This window comes from Salminus brasiliensis, chromosome 9 (genome assembly GCF_030463535.1).
Source record: "Salminus brasiliensis chromosome 9, fSalBra1.hap2, whole genome shotgun sequence".
In the NCBI taxonomy this organism is placed as follows: domain Eukaryota; kingdom Metazoa; phylum Chordata; class Actinopteri; order Characiformes; family Bryconidae; genus Salminus; species Salminus brasiliensis.
In genome coordinates this window covers 18764491-18785452 of record NC_132886.1, presented here as the reverse complement: position 1 = coordinate 18785452, position 20962 = coordinate 18764491, and the positions used below count along the sequence as shown (strand labels likewise).

Sequence of the window (20962 nt, the reverse complement as noted above, 5' to 3'; positions counted from 1 at the left end):
CTTTTTGTTTTTTGTCTTATTATGACGCCGATGTGGGTTTATGTACCACAAAGCCATAACTCATTTTATATGACTGACCGAATTTCAACCTAGTTACAACATATTTGTCCCTTCCCTCTGTGCTGATCTTGCGGTCACACAAAAACCTTGTATCTCCAAAAAGGAAGAAGAAGAAATTTAAAACCTTTGTGACTTTAAATGGAAGTTAATGTAAGAATATTTGATCCCAAGTCAATCCTGAAATTTTCACACTACATAAAAAAAAAACTGTCTGATTATGTCAAAAACTACACAAATGAGAGATACAAGGTTTCTGCACACCAAAATTATCAGATCTAAAATAATCATATTTAACAGCCTCATGAAAACAAAGCTGTTAGTCTGTATATTTTCTCAGTCTTCCTATGATGCAGTGTAACGAATATCCAAATAGCGATATCAGTATTCAAATACTGACACCTCAGTCAACCAACTAACCCACGTTCCATCACTGCTTCATCTCCCAGTGTGAACACACAAAGTGAACACATTAGCTGCATTGATAATGACTAGTGCACAACAGGAAGACTGGATTTGAGACAAGCTGCTGTGTTTCTCTGTTGCTAAGGTGATGTTGGCAATACATCACACTCTCGACGTTAATCCCAGACCACAACTAGAGGGTCAGGCTGGACCAGTTTCTATGTGGCCGCCATTATACCATCACTGACCCCGTATTTCCAAAACAGCAACAAAACTTTCAATGAAACTCAATGTAATTTTTTTTTTACTCCAGGTCATTCTGAAGCCTTTCTATTGGCCAGTTCATCATGAAATGTTAAGACAATGTAAAGAACAGGTTCACATTATGTCAAAATGTTAAATATAGCAAAATGAAGATACAAGATTTGGCATGACAGCAACAAAACGATGATGATTTTCATAAATGTAAATGAATGCAGGATGAAACCCTCCTTATAGCTCCATTATGATTTGGTGATAGAAGGATATGAGGATATAAGGATCATTTCAAAGCTGTTGAGCTGAGCACCTGAACTGTACTGTATTTCCATGTCTTTGTACAGCATGTTCCTCAAAAACACAGTATCCATTTCAAAATGAATCCTACTGTTCTGACTGCACATAAAAATAAAGAGATTTTATACATATGATGGTGTTTTTTTTTAAATAATATGATAGTTTTCCTAAAACTTCATCCCCCTTCAGCTTTTTATTTATACTAAAAAATAGCATCAGCAATTCATCCAAAGTGAGAATTTAGATGGGTCAAGCCAACGACTGTTTAAACGGTACTGAAATGATCAGAATGTGCTGATTTTTACGACACTGAATTCAAAATGAGTGGATTGAGATTAATAATTAGAGTTTCCTTGTGGATCATTAACATTACATCAAAATCTTAAAGCTAGTAAAAAGAAAAAAAGTGATAATGAAAGTTTAACCTGGCTAGACGAAGAGGGAAAGGTACTGAAGTTTAGACAGCCAAAGAAGAAGAAGAAGAAGAAGAAAAAAAAAAGTCAGCGACCTGCACATGATCACTCCCTCACTTTACAGTGTCCTGTCTAACTGTCTCTTACCCTACAGGGCTTTCGGCAAATTGTCCCGATGAGCCCCATGCAGATGCGAGTGTGTGTGTGTGCGTGTCTGTGTAGTGGTGTTGAAATGCAGGAGCCCCCTTGCTGCTGCCACTCAAATGTTTATCCACCAATGTTAGCCAAGCGAGAAGGCCATGTTGCCTAGCAACAGATGCAGGGTGCTAACTGGGCTTGGCTGGCAAAGTTAAATATTACCCGGCTAACATGGACCAACATTACACACACACACACACACACACACACACACACACACACACACACACACACACACATTTACTTTGACTTCCATTGGAAGTTAAGAAGTTTTGTCTTTGTTTTGTTTTTTTTTAAAGTAATTTTGGAGAATTTCTATTGGTTCAGCAGACTCATGAGAGAATGAACACACAAGGTTTTTGCATGACCATAATAATATGCATGTGTGCTCATACAACTATCAGCACTTTCAGTCTAGTGGACATAATGACAAACACAAACATACAGATATTAAACATACTTGCACATTAACATACAGTTTGTGCAGCAAATCTTCATCATACTATGATAAATAAACCTCATGATTTTAAAGAGGAAACTAAGAAAATCTTTAAAGAAAGGATTGTTTGTCATCCCTAATAAAGAGACTTTCACACATTTCCTGCCACAATTTCTTTTTTTTTTTTTAAATGACTTTTTCAGGTGCCAAAGAACTCAGTTATTGAGTATTTTAGTTGTTCTTTTAAAAGTAGTACACAACTGTGTATGAGGTTTATGGTTTGTCAGTCTTGTACCGAACTTTTATTATTCAACTATGCCCAGAGATCCATTCTAGGGTCCCTTTACAATTAGTTGAGTAAGGCTCAACTAATTATGATCATTCTGTGGTAACACATGGTTTAGCTGGCTGAGTGCACACTTTCTAATAAATGAACCACTCTGGCTGCAGTAATGGACATCTTAACCTTTACAGGCAGTTAATGTTTAAAGTTTTTTCCATCATTGCTTTGGTTTTTCTTCACTGCCACTACAATTCTTTCACAATTTACAGACCACCCCCCTCTGATATCATTCGCTTTCGAATAGTTGTAGCTCTTTCTGTGTTTGAGGTCCGAACTCAGGAGCATGGCGTATGCCATACACCCTGGTACTGAAAGCCATAGCCTGAAGCAGCTTTAACTCAATGGTCTTTAAACATAAATAAATAAATACATAAAAAAACACTGTGAACATTTCTGTAATCTGCTCTCCCATGTATCTGGCTCTCCCAAGTGATGAACAATATCTGTGTGTGTGTGTGTCTGGGCATGTGTATATGAGAGTGTGTGTGTGTGTGTGTGTGTGTGTGTGTGTGTGTGTGTCTCTGAACAGCGCATATTTAATCTAAAGCTTAAATTAATTCTTTGAGATTAAAGGGGGGGGGTGACTAAAACTCCCACATCACCATAGAGACTGTGATTAACTCAAAGGATCAAAAGGTCAGAGTGACAGGGCTCTGGACCAATACAGTAAATGGGAGAAGGATGGGCGTTGCATCGTCATGGGAACCGGGAGGAAACAAGAATGATCAGGGGACTGTAAAACAGAAGTGCAGATAACCGTATACTGTAGCTCCACTCCTTAACAGTACAGAGAGTGAGAGTGAGAGTGAGAGAGAGAGAGAGAGAGAGAGAGAGAGAGAGAGAGAGAGAGAGAGAGAGCGTGAGTGCACGAGAGCGAGAAAGAAATGCGATTAAATGAAGCTCTGCAGATAAAAAGGGAGTGTGTGGAAGACTGTGATGAAGTGTATGCATGCGTGCACTCGAGTGTGTTCTAAAAAAAACCCTGAACTTATCAGGGGATTGTATTTCCTGATTAATTCATGCAGAGCTCAGACAAGGTTTAAGATGGCAAGGCTATCAGAACTATTACCGAACAAACGGAAGTAAAACTGCAGAAATGACCCAGCTTCTGTCCTTTTCTAAAAGGGCGTGTAAAATACGAGGCCATGTGTAAAATACGTCTGGAATGGTCATACACACACACACACACACACACACACACACACAAACACAAACACAAACACACAAACACACAAACACTGAGTAGTGGCAGAGAAATTGTTTATTTTACCTTCAGGTCCCTGTGTACAATGCACTTCTGGTGGCAGTACTGAACTGCAGAAACAATCTGGAACGAGAGAGAAACAGACAGACAGACAAATCATCAGGTTGAGCCTTTAAATAACTGTATGAGACAGTCAGGTTAAGAGCACATGGGAAATGCACTGAACTCTAATGGCGATGCTCTGTCTGTAATTAAACTGACACTATTACGAACACACCAGAGCTCATGAGTTTAATGAGTTTTTGTCTCTCTAACACACACACGGTCACTTAGACAAAAAACACACACCTGTCTGAATTTGGCACGTGCCTCCTTTTCTTTCATCCTCCCATGAGCGACAAGGTAATCAAATACCTCTCCTGGGTGATCGAAAAGGGCAAAAAAAAACAAAACAAAAAAAACAGAAACATATGAATGATATGAGCGAGAGAGAGAAGGGGGAAGTACAAGAGAGAGGGGGAGATAGGAAGGGATGAGATACAGGGAGAATATTTAAACCAAGTGTTCAAAGTGCTTTGAGGAGAGCGCTCCTCAGCTATTGATAAGATTGCTGTTGACAGCAGGCCTCGAACAGCCCCCTCACCTCCACTAGCGTATTCCATAACCAAGTACAGCGTCTTCTCTGTCTCGATCACCTCAAATAACTTCACTGGAGAGGAAGAGAGAAATGGGTGAGGAAGAGGGAGAGGGGAGAAATATGAGTCATCAGTCAAAATGTTTCAATAGGCAGGGATTTAGAGGAGGGTTAAACGGGGATTTGGCAACCCAGGGCAACGGTTATAAATGTTGTAGCATTCTGGCAACAGTCTGTATGAGAGCAACTCCAAAATATTAGGCCCGAGTGTGCTATGAAAAGCCGCAACATTTAAAAAGCCGACGGTGACGTATGTCACAGACCCTTTAAAAGACATGGAAGGTTTCTTACAGCACTTTATCCTTCACTGTAACTCCGTGATACTCTACATCCTGGATGCTTCACAGCACAGTTAGGGAATGTGTGTACATGTGATTTCTTATGTAATATTAAAAAAAAAAAAACATTTACAAATGCAATAAAATTAATAGCATGCAAATATTTTAGCTTTTTATTCAAAGCTCATGTAATATACTAATAATTAAATAAGGGTTTGAAATACAATACACTAAACAAAAATATTGGTACACCTGCTCCTTCATGGTTTCTTTTGAAATCAAGGGTATTCTACTACATTTTTGTGTGTGTATTGCTGTAAGGACTTTTTGAATTGCATTTAGTAACAAGAGCGTTAATAAGGTTATTGTTAGTGAGGTGCCATAAAAAATTGCATGAAATCCGATCTGGTGGCCTGGTCAAGTCGCATTGCTGTGCATTGGATATGCATCAGTTTTAATACGATGAAAAAGATCAGATGCAGGCTTTCGCTACTATTACTTGCTGTGTGAACTTTAGCCTTAAGGGATTTTTCACATTAACAGTATGGTTACAAAGCCATGCTGGATTTCACCAGGGTACAATTCTACACATGAAGCTTAATGTCAAGTAGAAGTTCAGCAGAATCTGAAGCTCCTCACTGAACACTCACTAAACAACAAAGAACATCCCATCATCCAAGGCACTCAGTTTTTTTTCTCCCCCATTTCAATTCAAAATGACTTCCATAGTGGACTTCCTTTCTGCTTCTGTTGTTCTGCTGCGTTTTACAAACATACTCACTTCCCTGTGGCAGACTTTTTGTTTTTACTGTGTTAATTTGCTGTTGCCCTGTTCGGACACATCTGCACTGACCGGCGTGGGAGAGCCATGGGTACAAACAGCACTTTTAATTAGCATGTCTCATTTTCATTTTCATTCAAATGTACATTTTCTAAAGTGTTAGATTGACACTGTTGTTGTCCTATTTTTATTTTTTTTTGGGTTGAAACTTGCGGCCTAAACAGACGAAAAAGAAGCATTGCTTTTGAACACTTTTGACCAAAATGTTGCGAGTAATTCTGGGGGATCTGTAACTCATAAATAGGCTAAACTGTAAAGGTTCTTTTTGCCATCAAATCAACCCTAATGAAATGGCATGGATTTCATAAGATGGAAACACTCTTGAGACTTTTGAGTACATACTGACAACTATCACAGGATCCCTGCAGATTTGTCAGGAGCACTTTCATGTTGCAAATCTTCTGTGCCACCACACTGCAGATATGTTCTTTTGGATTCAGATCCGATGACTGGGAAGGGCACTGAACGAACTCATGTCCATGTTCATAAAAACAACTGAAGACAATTTTTGCTTTGTGGCATGGTGTCTTTTTATGCAGTTGCGAGTCATTAGAAATTTGGCTGTGCTGTTTAAATTATAAATGCTGGTTGGTATGAACAGGCCCAAAGTGTGTCAAGAAAACATTCCCCAAACCATTACACCACCCTCACCAGCCTGAGCTGTTGACATAAGGCAGGTTGGGTCCATGGATTCTGACCCTCCCAGCTCTACTTTTCTTCCCAGTCTTTAACTGTACTGGTTTTGGGGAGCCTATGCCCACTGCAGCCTCAGCCCACTGCAGCCTCAGCTTTCTGTTCTTGGCTGAGGTTCAAGGTTTTCTGCACTTCACAACTGTATTGAGTGTCTATATGTCCTGTATGGCCATTCTCTGTTGACCGCTCTAATCAAAAAGGTGCTTCCATCTGCAGAACTGCCACTCACTGGATGTTTTTCCCTTTCCTGCATGGTCCTGAATAACCTCTAGAGACCGTTGAGCAGAAATCTCATTAGCTCAGCAGTCCTAGGAACACTCAAATCAGCCCATTTGACACCAATAATCACACCACATGATCACATTTTGCCCTGCTGAGAATTGAAATTTGAAAATTACCAGAAGCTGCTGGCCCATGCCTATGCATTAAACTGCTGACACAATTGGCTGATCAGATAACCCCATGAATGACCTGTACACTGAGTACAGGTCTCCCTGCAAGTGCTGTATTTCCAAATGTTTGTGGAAACCCCTTCTAATTAATGCATTCAGCTACTTTAAGCTGCATCCATTGCTGACACAGATGTGCAAACGCTCACACACACTCAGCCCCTATTGTCCCTATAGAGAAGTACTGCCAAAATAATAATACTCTCTGGAAGAGATAAACATGAGCCTATGGTCACCATGCCTAATGCCAGGAGTGGGCTAGAGGGTTAGAATTTAGGGATGAGGTTACGCTACTGCTTTCTGTATTTTTTCAACACCTTAATCAGCACAAGCACACAACAAATCAATAGACAGTAATTGATGGCGATATCAAAAACTTATCTGCAGATTGATTTTAACCACTCAGACCTTTCAGTGTGGTGAGTAAAGCGGTTGAACAGATCTATTGGAGTGAGTTACTCTTGAGCTTGCCGTGAATAGGGCGTGCTGCAGGAAGCCCAGGCGGCCATTGTAAGGAGCTACCCATGTTTAAATGCTCAGTACTGAGGATTATATAGTAACTGGTTGAAATGGGGCCGATTCCTCCTCTCTCTTTCTTGTGCAGCACCCTCAAAGCATCCAAGGCTCTCCTTTCATATTTCAGCTTTCATCTTTCATCTTTATGAGAGCTGGCTTTGCGCTAATGAGCTACTGCTGCCATCAAGGCCATCGGGACTGCGCACACACACACTTAATACACACAGTGGCGACTCATTGAGGTTTCAAACACTACCAGAAACACACACACACACACACACAGACCAGACTGAAACTGAACATCCCACACATGCGGAAGAGTGGTACAGTCATGCTGCACAACTCCACAGAACAGAGGAAGGACTTACCTATGTTTGGATGATTTAAGAGCTTCATGATTCGCACCTCTCGGAAGAGCTGACAGTAGAGAGAAAAGGAATACAGGTTCAGAGGTTTCCTATGAACTATTAAAGTCAGGTGTCAAGACAGTTACAAGCTTTTACATTGTACATATGTAGGCTAGGAACAATTTGGATTAGGCTACTCTTATTTTATCTGGACACTTTATCTTACTGTGTGTAAAAGTAAACTGTATGTATACTTTTGCTCCTCTCTCTTTCAAACCCACTCATTCCCACAGTACATCTGAAGCCCCTTATGGGTTGAGCTTTAGCCCCACGATGTTCCATTACTTGTGTAGTAATTTTAGGATACACGAACCCCTAACCTGGTATTTACACCTAAAACAAAACAAATATAGAAGGCTAATTACTACTAAGTGGTACATGAGTACAGAATTTGGAGAAGCATTCACTCTTCATTGAACAATTTAAAATGATTTCTTCTAATTAATGTCTAAGAACAGTGTTTTTCCATGAATCACAGTAGCCCAAAAGATAGGAAGATGGCTAAATTAAAAGCAAAAAATAAAACCCTTTTTTATTGAACTTTTCATTGCATCACTTCTATAGTATTCTTCACTTTCTGACATTGTCTGACATCGTCTTTAGCATCATTATGTCAAAGTTTTGCAACGAATGGACCAATTGAAATGCTCCCAAATGACTTGTAATCCAGTCATTTTACATTAACTTCTATTGAAAAGTTAAGAAGGAAGATTTGTCCTCCTCCTATAAAGCCGTCCAAAAACCATGCTGACCTTAACCGCACACAGCAAAGTGTGTGCATCTGCAAAGTGAGCTTGAGGAGAACATTTAGGGGACTGGTGTGTATTTATGTGCAAGAAAGCTCACCCATCCTTTACTAAAGGAAGTTATTCAGCCCCTCTTCCTGTAATTAGTCCCTTTATGCATATTCTCAGGAGAAAGAGAAAGAGAGAGGGAGAGAGAGAAAGAGAGAGACACTCACTTTTTGAAGACTAGAAGAGTTGAGCTGTGTCTTGTCTATGATTTTCACTGCCACCTAAAGAACAGGAGACACAAAAAAAGGTGTCAGACAGCCTTAAACTGCATTACAACAAACCCCTATACAACTGTATACAAAATACACAGATTGATAAGAGTCTAGGAATGTCTACAGGCTACATGTCATCTGAATAATTCATCGAGTTCAGTGATTAATAGTTATTAGACAATAATGAAACATGTCGACCCTTTTGAAGATTCCAAGATCCTTTTTTGAGAAAGCCATTTCCAAGTAAATTTTTATGTTAATGCCTTTGTGCATTAAAATATTTTATATATAATATCTTATCTACTCCATTAAATGTGCCCTAGAAAGGAAAGTTAGCTGAAAATTTGGTATATTAAACTGACATACCATGCAAACACTGCAAACATAACTGCAAACACTGTTGTCTCTTAACTGGAAATAAAATTTGGCTTAAAACAGGCCGATTCCGAACCCCCCAAAATCGTTATATAACAGTGTTTCCTCAATTCATTTATTCCCCAGACTTACTGACGTACACCCAGTTCACTAGTGAAAGGCTTTAGACAAGTAAAGCTGCTATACAGTCAAACACAAAGGCCACTACAGGACAATATGGTGCAGATGATGCTGGACAGCAGCACATTATCATTTTCCTGTACTGGGGGCCAAAGAAAGGAAGTACAAAAGTCGTGTGCATTAAAGCAAAATCCTGTAAGACTTATAAATAACATAAGTTCTTGTTCCAGTAGTAAAAACAAAGCTTTGCTGTTGAATGTGGCACATATGAGCCATTGCAGTGCAGCAAACCAGCCAAATAAGGTGGAGGAACCCTCCATAAAAGGAAAATCGGTGCGTTTTATTCTGAGACAATATAACAGGGTGGTAAACAGGCTTGTAAAACTGCATCAAAATATTCACACCACAACCAAAGTCACATGCTTGTTATTTATACATCAAATAACAACTTCAAACATCAATAAATTCATTAAATTACAACTTTAAAGTCACCAGGTGGATCTGATCTATGTGAAATTCCGGTTAAAAATTTAATTGATATTTGTAACTTAAAGCTTGGTAATAAAACAGAAAAAAACAAAAATGCAAGATGGGGCTCCAAGTTGCTCAGTGGTCTAACGTGCTGCCACTATGGCCCGAGGGTCAAGAGTTACAACCCCAAGCCATATTGCTTTGCCATCAGCGGCCGGAGTCCGAGAGAAAAATTGTCAGCACAGGTGTCTGTTGGCTGGTGTGGCAGAGCTGGAGACCCAATGCTTTGCTGCATCGGCAGCAGTTAGAAAGAGACCCTCCTCACAAAAGCTAACCCCTAGTAAACCCCTCCTAGTGTCAAAAGCTACAAGGTGGGCAGTGCCAACTTAGGAGAAACAAAAAGGAAACAATTGACTAAACTAATATTATTACAATACAATAATAATAATAATAATAATAAAAAAACCTAATGCTGCAATGATTCACTCAAATGTGGGTACATCTAGCTGTTTCACACTGTATAACAAAGCAGCAGGAGGATTAAAAATATGCATCAATATCATACAATTAGCAAATTTAAATCAATTTCATTAATGGAATAATTGCGCCAGCCCGAACAGAGTCTATTGTAACCCTCCCTCCCGCTCTCCCTCTTCCCTTTCATCAACAGAAATCAGAAGCTGATATCTGACTCTGAGCAACTGCCTGTGTCGGCTTTTAAACCATCTGCAGCAGAATGGCAGGAAAAGGACAACTGACAAAAGATGAGAGAGACACGTGAGGGGAGCGCAAGAGGAGGTGACAGACTCAGAAAAACACACAGACGGTCAGAGAAGCGGATACAGATCAGATGAAAGCTCTTGTTACCTCTTTGCCCGTCAGGATGTGCCTGGCCAGTTTAACTTTAGCGAAGTTGCCCTTGCCGATGGTCTTCAGCAGACGGTAGTTTCCAATGTGCGGCTGCTCGTCTGCCGTCAAGACTACCGCGTTCCGGCTCCGCGGCATGCTGGAACGTCCGCCTGCTTTTGAGTCCAAAGAGGTCTGTGGAGAGGTAAAGAGGAGAGGATTACACACTCATAGCAATACTGATCCAAATTAAAGCTCCCTGTGACAACATAACAGAGTGACAACACCAGTCTGGCTGTTTACGTGTGTGTAGTGTGATCTCGGCAGACAGGTGAAGCTGGTTAGGGTCACAGGCCAGGAGGCTCCGGAAAGACAAGACCAGACACACAACACTAAAGTACTACACACACCTGTTTAACACCATGTTAGGATGATTTTTGCATGACTGTATGACTATATGTAACTATGCATCTAGATGTAGCACACCCCATATGTATTTCATATACACATTTCAATTAACTGAATTTAATAATCATATGTAATACATACATGAAGCTATTTGCATGAAATATTTCTCCCATATATACTATAAACATGTACCTCCATACATGCAGTAACACTCACAATATGTATTATGCATGTAACGACATGTAACTACATACAAGCAGCTACAAATATAGAATACCAATTTCTCATGTATGTATGTATTACGAGATACATTTGTGATTTGTGATACACAACATGCTTTACTCACCATATCCTGGATATTATTAGTGCTTAAAAAAAAAAAAACACAGACAGCACCTTACATTACAGAAGTGCAATTAATCTTGTTTAATTTGGATGGAGTGCTGCAAAGTTTGAATAAAGACCAATGTACTGTATGATAGTATTTGGACAGCAGTTCTTAAAATCTGCTGCTACTGGTGCATTTTGTCTGTGCTGAATGTCAAAAAAGATATTGTATTTTTATCATAAGCGCCCACTATTTATGTACTATATACAGGTAACTATAACTATATAAATAAACCTCTCCTACATTTCTGGGATTGAAAAAAACATTCAACATGGCCACTGAACTGAACTAGTTCCGTACCATTTTGCTTACAAGTAAGTAGCCAAAGCTTGCCCTGACTGTTCTAGTAATACATGCTCTATTTTACAGTGCAATGTCATTTTAGAGTGGCATCTGGGCAGGCAGGTGTAGCATTCTTTGTAAGGGATTCCCAACCCAGTGTGTCTCTACACCGACAGACAGAATCCCTGATAAATAAACCATTTAAAAACTACAAATAAAATGTTAAAATAGCCGGGACCCAGGGGTTTCCTCAGAGCATGTCGGCTGCCTGGCGATTCCGCAGCGGCGGACGTACCAAAAGAGATGGTGGCTGGGTTCACATATATCGGAGGGCATTGCTAGTGCTATGGGGGTGTCACGAATTAGTTAAATAAAAAGAATTAATTTGATCCAAATCTGTATCGAATATAGGAGAAAATAACACAAACCCACGCTGTGTGAGTTAAAGAGCTGTTGGCTATGTTTCTCTCCCTGTGAGGTAGTAGTGTAGAGTAGGTTAAGCATTATACCCCACTTCTGTAGGCTAGATGCTCATGTTAAGTGATGTGCTTCAATTAAAAAGCTTTTAAAGAAGAAATCTCTGCAGTATTGGAAAAGCAGGATTATGCCATTTTGCGCTCTGAACAGCGTGTTAAGTTGCCTTACTGGAACCTGGAAGCGTTCAGGCTTACAGCTTGAACTTTCACCAAGGCAGTGTCAGCTAACCGTTTATAATAAAGTGCACGGTTGCAAAGTACAGCTGTTTCAGCAGTTTAACAACACTGCAATTTGCAAAGATGATCTCAAGACAGAGGAAGTGTGTCTTAAATCACGACACCCATCCTGTCGTTCGTTTTCAACTCAACACTGTTACAACTACGACACAGCAGCTCCTAAAGTGTACCAGGAAGTTCAATAGAACAATTGAACTGCATCATCACAGCAATTTAGAGGTGGCTGAAAACACCAGCATATCGACTTCAGGAGCTTAGCCCGTGTCACTCGGTCAAGCACCATGTGTTTCAACGTTTACAGATGTTTGGAGGTTTTAACACGCCAACAGCATAGGAAAATACAGGACAGTAGGGAAACTAGGATATATGGAACGGAAGCGGAGCAGCAGCTGGTAATTCTGAATGAAAAATGATAATCCCATTTACTGGATTCAGGACGAATCCCAACTCCTAAAAGCTCCTTAATCCAATCGAATTACCTAAAAGCTGCAAACACAACTCCCAGTCCCAGTCCCCCCAATTTACCACATTAAAAAAAAGCTCAACATACAGATTAGAGTGACGAGGCGCATCTGCTGAGTCTCTATCTCACACACACACACACACACACACACACACACACACACACACACACACACACACACACACACACACACACACACACACACGGTCTGAACTTCTCTCAGTCCTTCACATTAAAACACTATCTCTACTGTTAACAGTGAACTGAACCTTCGCCATCTCCTACTGAAATGTGCAGACACACACACACACACACACACACACTAGTTAATGTTTAGACAGACAAGCTGAATCCTAACAAATGAGCACATTTCGACACGCCTTCCTTACACATCGAAAGATGGGACTCACTGTGCCACCAAAAGGTGAACATCAGTGAAAGAGGGAGTGGAGAAGTGACCAAGTGAAGGAGTGAGAGGGAGTAAAGGAGGAAGTGAGGAAATGTTGGTGTATAGGAGGGAGTAAGGGAAAGAAGGAAGTAAGGAAGGGAGTGCGGTAGAGAGTGATGAGGAAATGAACGAGTGAGGGAGGGCGATGTGAGAGAGAGGGAGTGAGGGTAGGGAGTGATGGATGGAATGAAGGAGTAAGGAAGGCGGAGTAAGGGACTGATATAGTAAGGAAGGAGGAGAGGGAGAAAGGTAGTGACAGTGATTAAGTGAATTGTTAAGAAAGTGAAAGAGGGAGAAAGGGAATGACCGACTGAGGGAGCAGGTGAGTGAAGGTGCTTTCGGTCTAAATAATCAGGGTGGGCAAAGTGCTGTTTGATCAAATTAGAGAGAGAGAGAGACAGGATTTCAAACATGCCCAATCATGCAACCTACCATCCATCACTGCTGATTCATCAACAAGCTCAGTTTAAACTGATAATCATGTTTAGTCAGAGAACGGCAGTTCTACACGACACACACATGCGTGTGCGCGCACACACACGCCTGTGGCGATAGAGGAGTCTTTTCTTTTAGATCTGAATGAAAGGAAAGGCCTTTAGGATGTAATTAAAGAGCACTGACACATAAAGCGTGTGATGTGTTCACTGTTCAACTACCAAACATGGACACACACACTCTTCGAGAGTGCTCTGTCTTCAAACACTAACTCGATCAAAGTTCAAACGAGAGCAATTAACACGCTGACGTCACCCGGCGCTTGAGAGACTCTCATACACTTGGGCCTTATTTCAGAACGAATTCACACAATGTCAATTTAACAAGACAGCCAGATTAGAATATTCAGTGTGTGTGTGTGTGTGAGTCTGAGTGCATTCAAAGAAAGGTACACCTAGAGCACAGACACACATAAGGACACGAAAGAGGAGACATGGACAGAGGGCTGACAGACACTGAGCACTCTGACTTTAGAGGGCAAGACACACACACACACACACACACACACACACACACACACACACACACACACACACACACACACACACACACACCATATATAATGTCCCATATCTATTATACATGATATTACTACCTATATGTAATGATCCATATCTATTATATATGATATTACTACCTATACGTAATGATCCATATCTATATGATATATAATAGATATGAGACATTACATATAGGTAGTTATATGATATAAGTACCCATATGTAATGTCCCATATCTATTATATAACTACCTATATGTTATGTCCCATATCCATTAGATATTATATAACTACCTACATGTAATGCTGTAATGCTCCATATGTATATGATGTAACTACCCAATGTCTAAACTAAACCTCTCCCTCATCCTCACTCTCAGTACAAAAAAGGAAGAGCCTTTTCAGATAAAACCACACACTGTCCAGCACAGTGTACATCATAAGGACATTTCAGACTTTGGCACAGTGAGTGTGTGTGTGTGTGTGTGTGTGTGTGTGTGTGTGTGTGAGACCAAGCTGATACAAATGCAGGGTGGCATGGGTGGAACCATCATTACATCATCCAGATAGTACACTCACACTGACTCACACACATTTTCTCCCTCAGACAGACAACTCTTCCATGTTCTCTCCGCAGTTAAACACTCCACATCTGTTCTGACGGGATGGCTTCTTTATTTCTGTTCCCAAATCTTCTCTCTCAACCATATCTCCTCCTCCTTTACCCCATAATCCTTCCTCTGCACCACACAGGCAGATCCCTGACAAGTAAAGGACAGGGCACGCCGCCGGGCCTTCTACGCTTGCTCTTTGTTGCTGATCTGGGGTCAGTCAGGACATTTGGTTCATAGTGCTCTGAATCGAAAAGGCTATGGGTGAACGGAGGCAAGATCTGTCTGTCTCAGACCTATATTTTAGCACTGTCAACATCAGCTAGAGTAGTTAGCCCAAAGGTGCTACTGTCTAAGTGTGGAGAACAAGAACCTTTAAATGTGTAAAGATCCGATTTTACAGTGATGCTTCTTTAGACCTTTAAAAAGTTCTTAGATCGATTGTGTCCAAGCAACTAGAACTTTTTAACAACCGCCAGAATAATAGTTTGTTCGTCATATGTGGTGCTCCAAAAGGAGCATAAAGCTCGAAATCTTCACCATTAGGAAGTGCAATTCTCTGTTCACTGCTGTGTCCAAATACTTGCAGGAAGGAATACTTCCTGTATTGTCCTGATCTGTAGCTCATGACCTCAGTAAATACTGTGAGGTCGATCTAACGAGCAAATCTGCACAGCTACCGGATCAGGCATAATCAAGGAAAGCAGTCAGTGATCGAAGTTAAACTATTTGAACAGAACCCTCCTTTCGAGTTTCCAAAAATAGAAAGTAGTCTTCCCAATAGCATAGTTTGCCATCAACAGCTACATTTTGTGGGGGGAGCTGTGGTAAAGAAAAATTAACCAGGTACCACAAAGCGAGTCGAGCAGAATACTGTAGGACCATGCAGTGGGAAAGCGCCATTGGGGGAACAAACTGTAACTAGCATGACTGTTAATGGAAAAAAAACCTGGGCTAGCTTCACACCTTTAAGGCATTTTGCTGCTTTTATCTCTCTGTACTGAAGACATACCAAACCATGAGATCCAACTTCTCCCCAGTTGGGATGTAACACATCCCATAGTGCACCTTTAGTTCAAGCACATTAGTTGCAGTAAAAGCGACTGGTACACTACAGAAACACTGGATTTGAGACAAGCCATGGTGTTACGCTGTTGCTAAGGCAATGTTGGCGATACAACACACTCATGATGTTAATCCCAGAGAAGAACAGCAGGGTCAGGCTTGACCTGTTTCAACGTGGCCGCCATTATATTATCACTGACCTTTTCAGCTTCCGCGGCAGTTTCTCCACAAATCTGAGACAGGGTGTGTGCGTGTGCATGTGTGTGTGTGTGGGTGTGCACAAACCCAACGAGCCTAGAAACCTGATACACTCACAAACAGCTTCACAACACAAACCCCTTTCTCTTTCTTAAACTCACATACACAAATACGTACAGATAGATAGATGCAACACTTCATTGCTTTACACACACACACACACACACACACACACACACACACACACACACACACAAAAAAGACTCCAGGTCGTGATTGCTGCGTTGCCATGGAGATCTATCGTTAGCTGCAGCGGTCTTCTCAACACGTTCACTTTTCTGCACCTTCCTGAAGGATCTCTCACTCTTTCCTATCATCATTATCATAATCACATACTGATGCTCAAACACTGACAGCTTGAGAACACACACATTTAGCGGCCTGTCTTGCACCAAACTGACCACAAACTAACACACACATACACGCCCACAAACACAGAGATTCAGAGGCACCGGAAGCGACAGTCACGATGAAGGAGCACTAAAAATAAGACCACTTCACCACCTACTCTCTCACTCTCACGCACACACACACACATCCACATCAAACTATCACATGCTTCCAATTTACTTGCACGCCCATACTGGAACACACACACACACACACACACACACACACACACACACACACACACACACACACACACACACTAAACTATGTGTGTCCTACTATGTGTACTCTTTAACATGGTGCTGATGCACCAGCTTAGTTCACAGTCAGCTTGTAAACAATGATGCAATCTGAAATGACACACACACACACACACATACACACACACACACACACACACACACACACACACACACACACACACACACAGTGTAAGGCTTCAGCTACATGCACGCATGAGCATGGTGGAGCAGGGCAGGGCAGTAATAATAGGCTTTTGTGAGGTCATGTATCGTTCACAAGGGTCAAGGGCCTGTAGTCACCCACAGCAGGCAATGTAGAGGACCAGCAACAGACTGGATGTTGATTCTTACGCCCCTCAGTTATCAGTTTATTTTTAACATTTAATATTTTTACCTTATTCTCCTTAGTGTATTTTTACAAACCCTGCGTTAAATGTGTCAAAGAAAGTATCTATTCAGTATTTAAGTGCTCTCTTAAGTTCTCTGATGTCTACATAGAAACTAAGAGGTTTTACACACCAACAATGTGATTGGCCTCAGAAAGGAAAAGGCAGATTTCACATTTGTGATGGAAACATGAATAATCCAATGAGCTTTTCTCAGGCTGTCTTACAATGAGGCACCACTAGAGCTCACACAGAAGCCACCTAGCATAGCATAGCTTTGGTTTTAGCCCTGTAACGAAGACTGTCTGTTGTTTTCTAATGATTCTCAAATCTAATGGAATAGTGCTGCTACTGAGTGGTAAGCTAGCTTTAGAGATGGTAAAGCTACTGCGCTTGGGTCAGCTTTTAGGCTACTACGGATGCCTGCTTGCTCTCCTAAGTTTTGCTTCATCTGACCGCACTTTCGACTCCCCCTTCCCCTGGTTAGTCTTTTTCTAAAACTATCTTTGCTACTATTGCCCGCAGCTTGGTCTTAGGCTTGGTTTGTGTAGCAACCCGTTTCTCGACATGTACTGATTTAGCCTGAGGCCTAGTTTGAGTAGTAGCATTTTTCAATATCTAGCGTCGTCTGGCGGTGATGTGCTGCTCTCCAGTGTTACTGAAGCACAAGCGTGGCAAAGACAGTCCCAGAAAAGTTAACTACAAGTAACAAAAACATCATATATCCCCCCCCTCCCCCTGCTTCAACAAACTTGACTAGGGTTTGCAGGGCTTTTGACTAGTGGGCTAAATGTCTGCAAAATCTGGAGAAGTAAATATCAGAGCCAAATGTTGCCGAACAGCTTTGAGGTTTTGGAATTTTCTCTTTCTCGATAATGCGCAATAGAGCACAGTGACCCCATCGTTTTTGATTGACGCCCTGTTTCCTGTTCCTATTTTTTGATGAATCGGAGCTCACTGATGCTCTACCTCTTTGAGAAAAGAACAATGTATGACCCCTACTCTCAGTTTTAATAAGGTTAATAGTTCATAAATAAACCACTATAAAAAAAGCACTATAGTATGCTGTAAGCTACTGACATTGAGTAGCTAAAACATGCTAATTTGAATGGTTAAGACACTGATAGTTTGTAGCTGATGTCTGGAGCTCTTAGCTGAAAGGTCTGAAGTGCAGACCCAATGTTTGTAGTATAGACATCTTGAAGGCTTCGCAACACAATGCGATATCTAGGTAGATGGGCGGATGGACATAATCATACGAGGGGTTTTGCAGGTGATGGGTTCTGGGTATAAATATCTCTGTGTCTACTTCCAACTGAGCCTGGTGACAGCCAAGGACACAAATAGACAGCAGTTGGACCTTCTTTCTGTTCTCAGCACCCTCTCACCCTCTCTCCTTTTCCTTCCCTTTCCTCACACCCCTCCCTCCTCTCTCCATCTCTCCCTCTTTCAGCAAACTGTCAGCAGCTAACAACCAACACTGATATCAATGACAGGCAACACTTTGGGAACAATAAAACAGCTAAGTGAGTTAAAATGCTGCAAGGCTGTGAGCCACTTTGGGGTGCTTTGTGTGCATGTGTGTGGGGAGGTCAGTGAATTAGATTAGTTTAGATTCTGATTAGATAATATGACTTAATAATGACTTAATGTGACTAAAACACTGCAAGATTGGAAAACAGACAACGCAGAGTCATTCCTAAACTTGTCTATTTGCTACTCTACGGCCACTGCGGTCATATCTGATAACTGCCGCCAAGTTTCCATTCCAATGTTTAGCAAAATTTAAGCGTGGCTCCAAAACATCAGGTTAAAAGAAACAAAATGCAAAATAAATAAATTTATTTCAGATTTTGTACCTGTTTTTCCCCCAATTTTGATCGCCCATTTTCCAATCTATACATATTCTCTCCCTCCCCCATCACACACAACACCCCTACACTAGTGAGGGCAAGACCAACACCCCCCCCCCCCCACACACCCTTCCGACGTGTGCACAGCCAGTCACACCTCTGATGCACCGGCTAGCAGATGCCAGTGTCGGCCAGCGCCGCACTAGAGCGATGTGGAGGGAGAACGCCATCGACACACCCAAGAGAGAGCAAGGCCAGCAGTGTGATCAGGATATGAACCAGCGATCCTCTGATCACAGTGACTGTGCCCAAGTCCGCTGCAAGTCCGAGGGCTGAAGTCGACCACTGAACACGTAGGGGAGACTGGCCGAATATACTCTGCTACGTCAACATTCACTACAAAATCAATCAGTTTCCAACAGTTTTTCCACTTTTATCAATACAATCAATCTCAATCCAGCAACATAATGTGTTACACTAAAGGCACATATTTAGGGGAAAGAAATTGCAAAAGTGCAAAAAGATACCGTTCATCACTCCACACAAAACAGGCAAACCGGACAGGCTACTTCTGAAAAGGAGAGCTGAAACGTTCACACACAACCCCTGTAACCCAGCTGCGCTAGGAGATCCCACCCAACTATGAGGTGTACTCCACCTCCACGCAGCTATTTTACAGTTTTTTTTAATGAATTATTACGATCAAACAAACAAAAAAAGTCATATGGCAAACAAATACAGCTTCCTAAATGGCTCCTGATACCACCTATTTACATACAGGGTGTGTGTTCTAGTCACTGACACAGTCACAGTGTTGTCTTTTCCCCAGGGCTACCTTCTCTTAGGACAAGGCTCTCACAGAATTATTCACTCAGTGTTTTTAACTCGTAACCAACCATAACCACACTAATTCTAAACCTTAACTTCAATCCTACTCTAAACCTCAGTCTCCAAAAGCCTACCTTTCTGCTCTTCGAGGTTTTACTAAAAATAAAAATACATACATACACACACACACACACACACACATACATATACACATACACATACACAAGAAGTTAAATGTGTGTGTACACACACACATATACATATGAGAGAGAGAGGGGATATATATATATATCCTGACAACACCCTGTTTAGAAAAGTGTTTGGTCCTCTCAGAGATAGTAGAACAACCTCTGTAAGAAAGGGGGAAAAAAATCCCAGCGAAGTGATTCTACAGTAACAGAGGAGATACTCCAAAACAGAGTAAGATCCAACTGAGAATAAGGCCTTTTATAAAACACCTATTACACATTAGTTACACATTATTCTGCTAACTGACCTAGCATTCAAATAAGAGCTGCTGAAGCAGTGATCTCAACCAGCAGCAACACAGGCTTTGACTCATCTCCGTGTTACGTACTCATACGCACACACACAAACACACACATGCGCACGCTCTTACATGACATCATGAGCTATGAAAGACTTGCCACTCCCTCCGGTCAACCTTGCACCCAGCTCAACTGGAAAGGCTTGTTCCTTTAAGTTCGCTCACACCAACATGTACATATGCAGGTCAGCAACAACATCTCTTCACTTCAGCGTTAGCACAATAGCACAGCTAATCACTTTTACTGTCTTAGCAACATAAAACATGTTTGAAATCTAAATTAAATGAGCTAAATTAACTAAATAAAAAGCTAAGAAAAACAACAAGGGGGCCCATTAATCCTTTTATATTAAATGCCTATAATATCTGTAGTTACACATGTAATGTGTATTCATGGCTACAACTGGATAACAGCAGTACAGTTTATTTAAATCCACATTTATCAATTTGAAGTTTTACTTACGCAATTAATGTACTCCAATACATGTACTGGCATATTGTGTCTTGTGGTTGTGCATGTGTAATAAGATGAGGGTTGCTATTTATATGAACCACTGCGGTCTTTCCTGTTACAGCTATCGATATACCCGTGAGTGAAAACTAAAGCTGATACACACGTATTTACACAATCTTATTACTACTTGAACGTCATCTGCAACTAATTTATCCACAGCAGACACACTGTTATTACATGGATAGTCAGGGTGTAATTACAGTTATTAGAGATATTCGAAAATACTAGACAAAAGTGTTGGGACACCTGCTCATCCACAGTT

At 41.1% G+C, this 20962-nt stretch overlaps 1 protein-coding gene across 9 annotated transcripts in view; it reads right to left on the bottom strand.

Annotated features, from left to right (window-relative positions):
- mark2b (MAP/microtubule affinity-regulating kinase 2b) overlaps positions 1 to 20962 on the bottom strand; it is a 54219-nt gene that overhangs the window by 25776 nt on the left and 7481 nt on the right. For all 9 annotated transcript variants that reach the window (XM_072687683.1, XM_072687677.1, XM_072687681.1 and 6 more), the window contains exons 2-7: positions 10332 to 10505; positions 8454 to 8507; positions 7454 to 7502; positions 4258 to 4323; positions 3963 to 4033; positions 3681 to 3737 (exon numbers count right to left, since the gene is read on the bottom strand). In XM_072687683.1, the coding sequence (XP_072543784.1) occupies positions 3681 to 3737; positions 3963 to 4033; positions 4258 to 4323; positions 7454 to 7502; positions 8454 to 8507; positions 10332 to 10505 (471 nt within the window). The remainder of the gene's footprint in view (positions 1 to 3680; positions 3738 to 3962; positions 4034 to 4257; positions 4324 to 7453; positions 7503 to 8453; positions 8508 to 10331; positions 10506 to 20962) is intronic.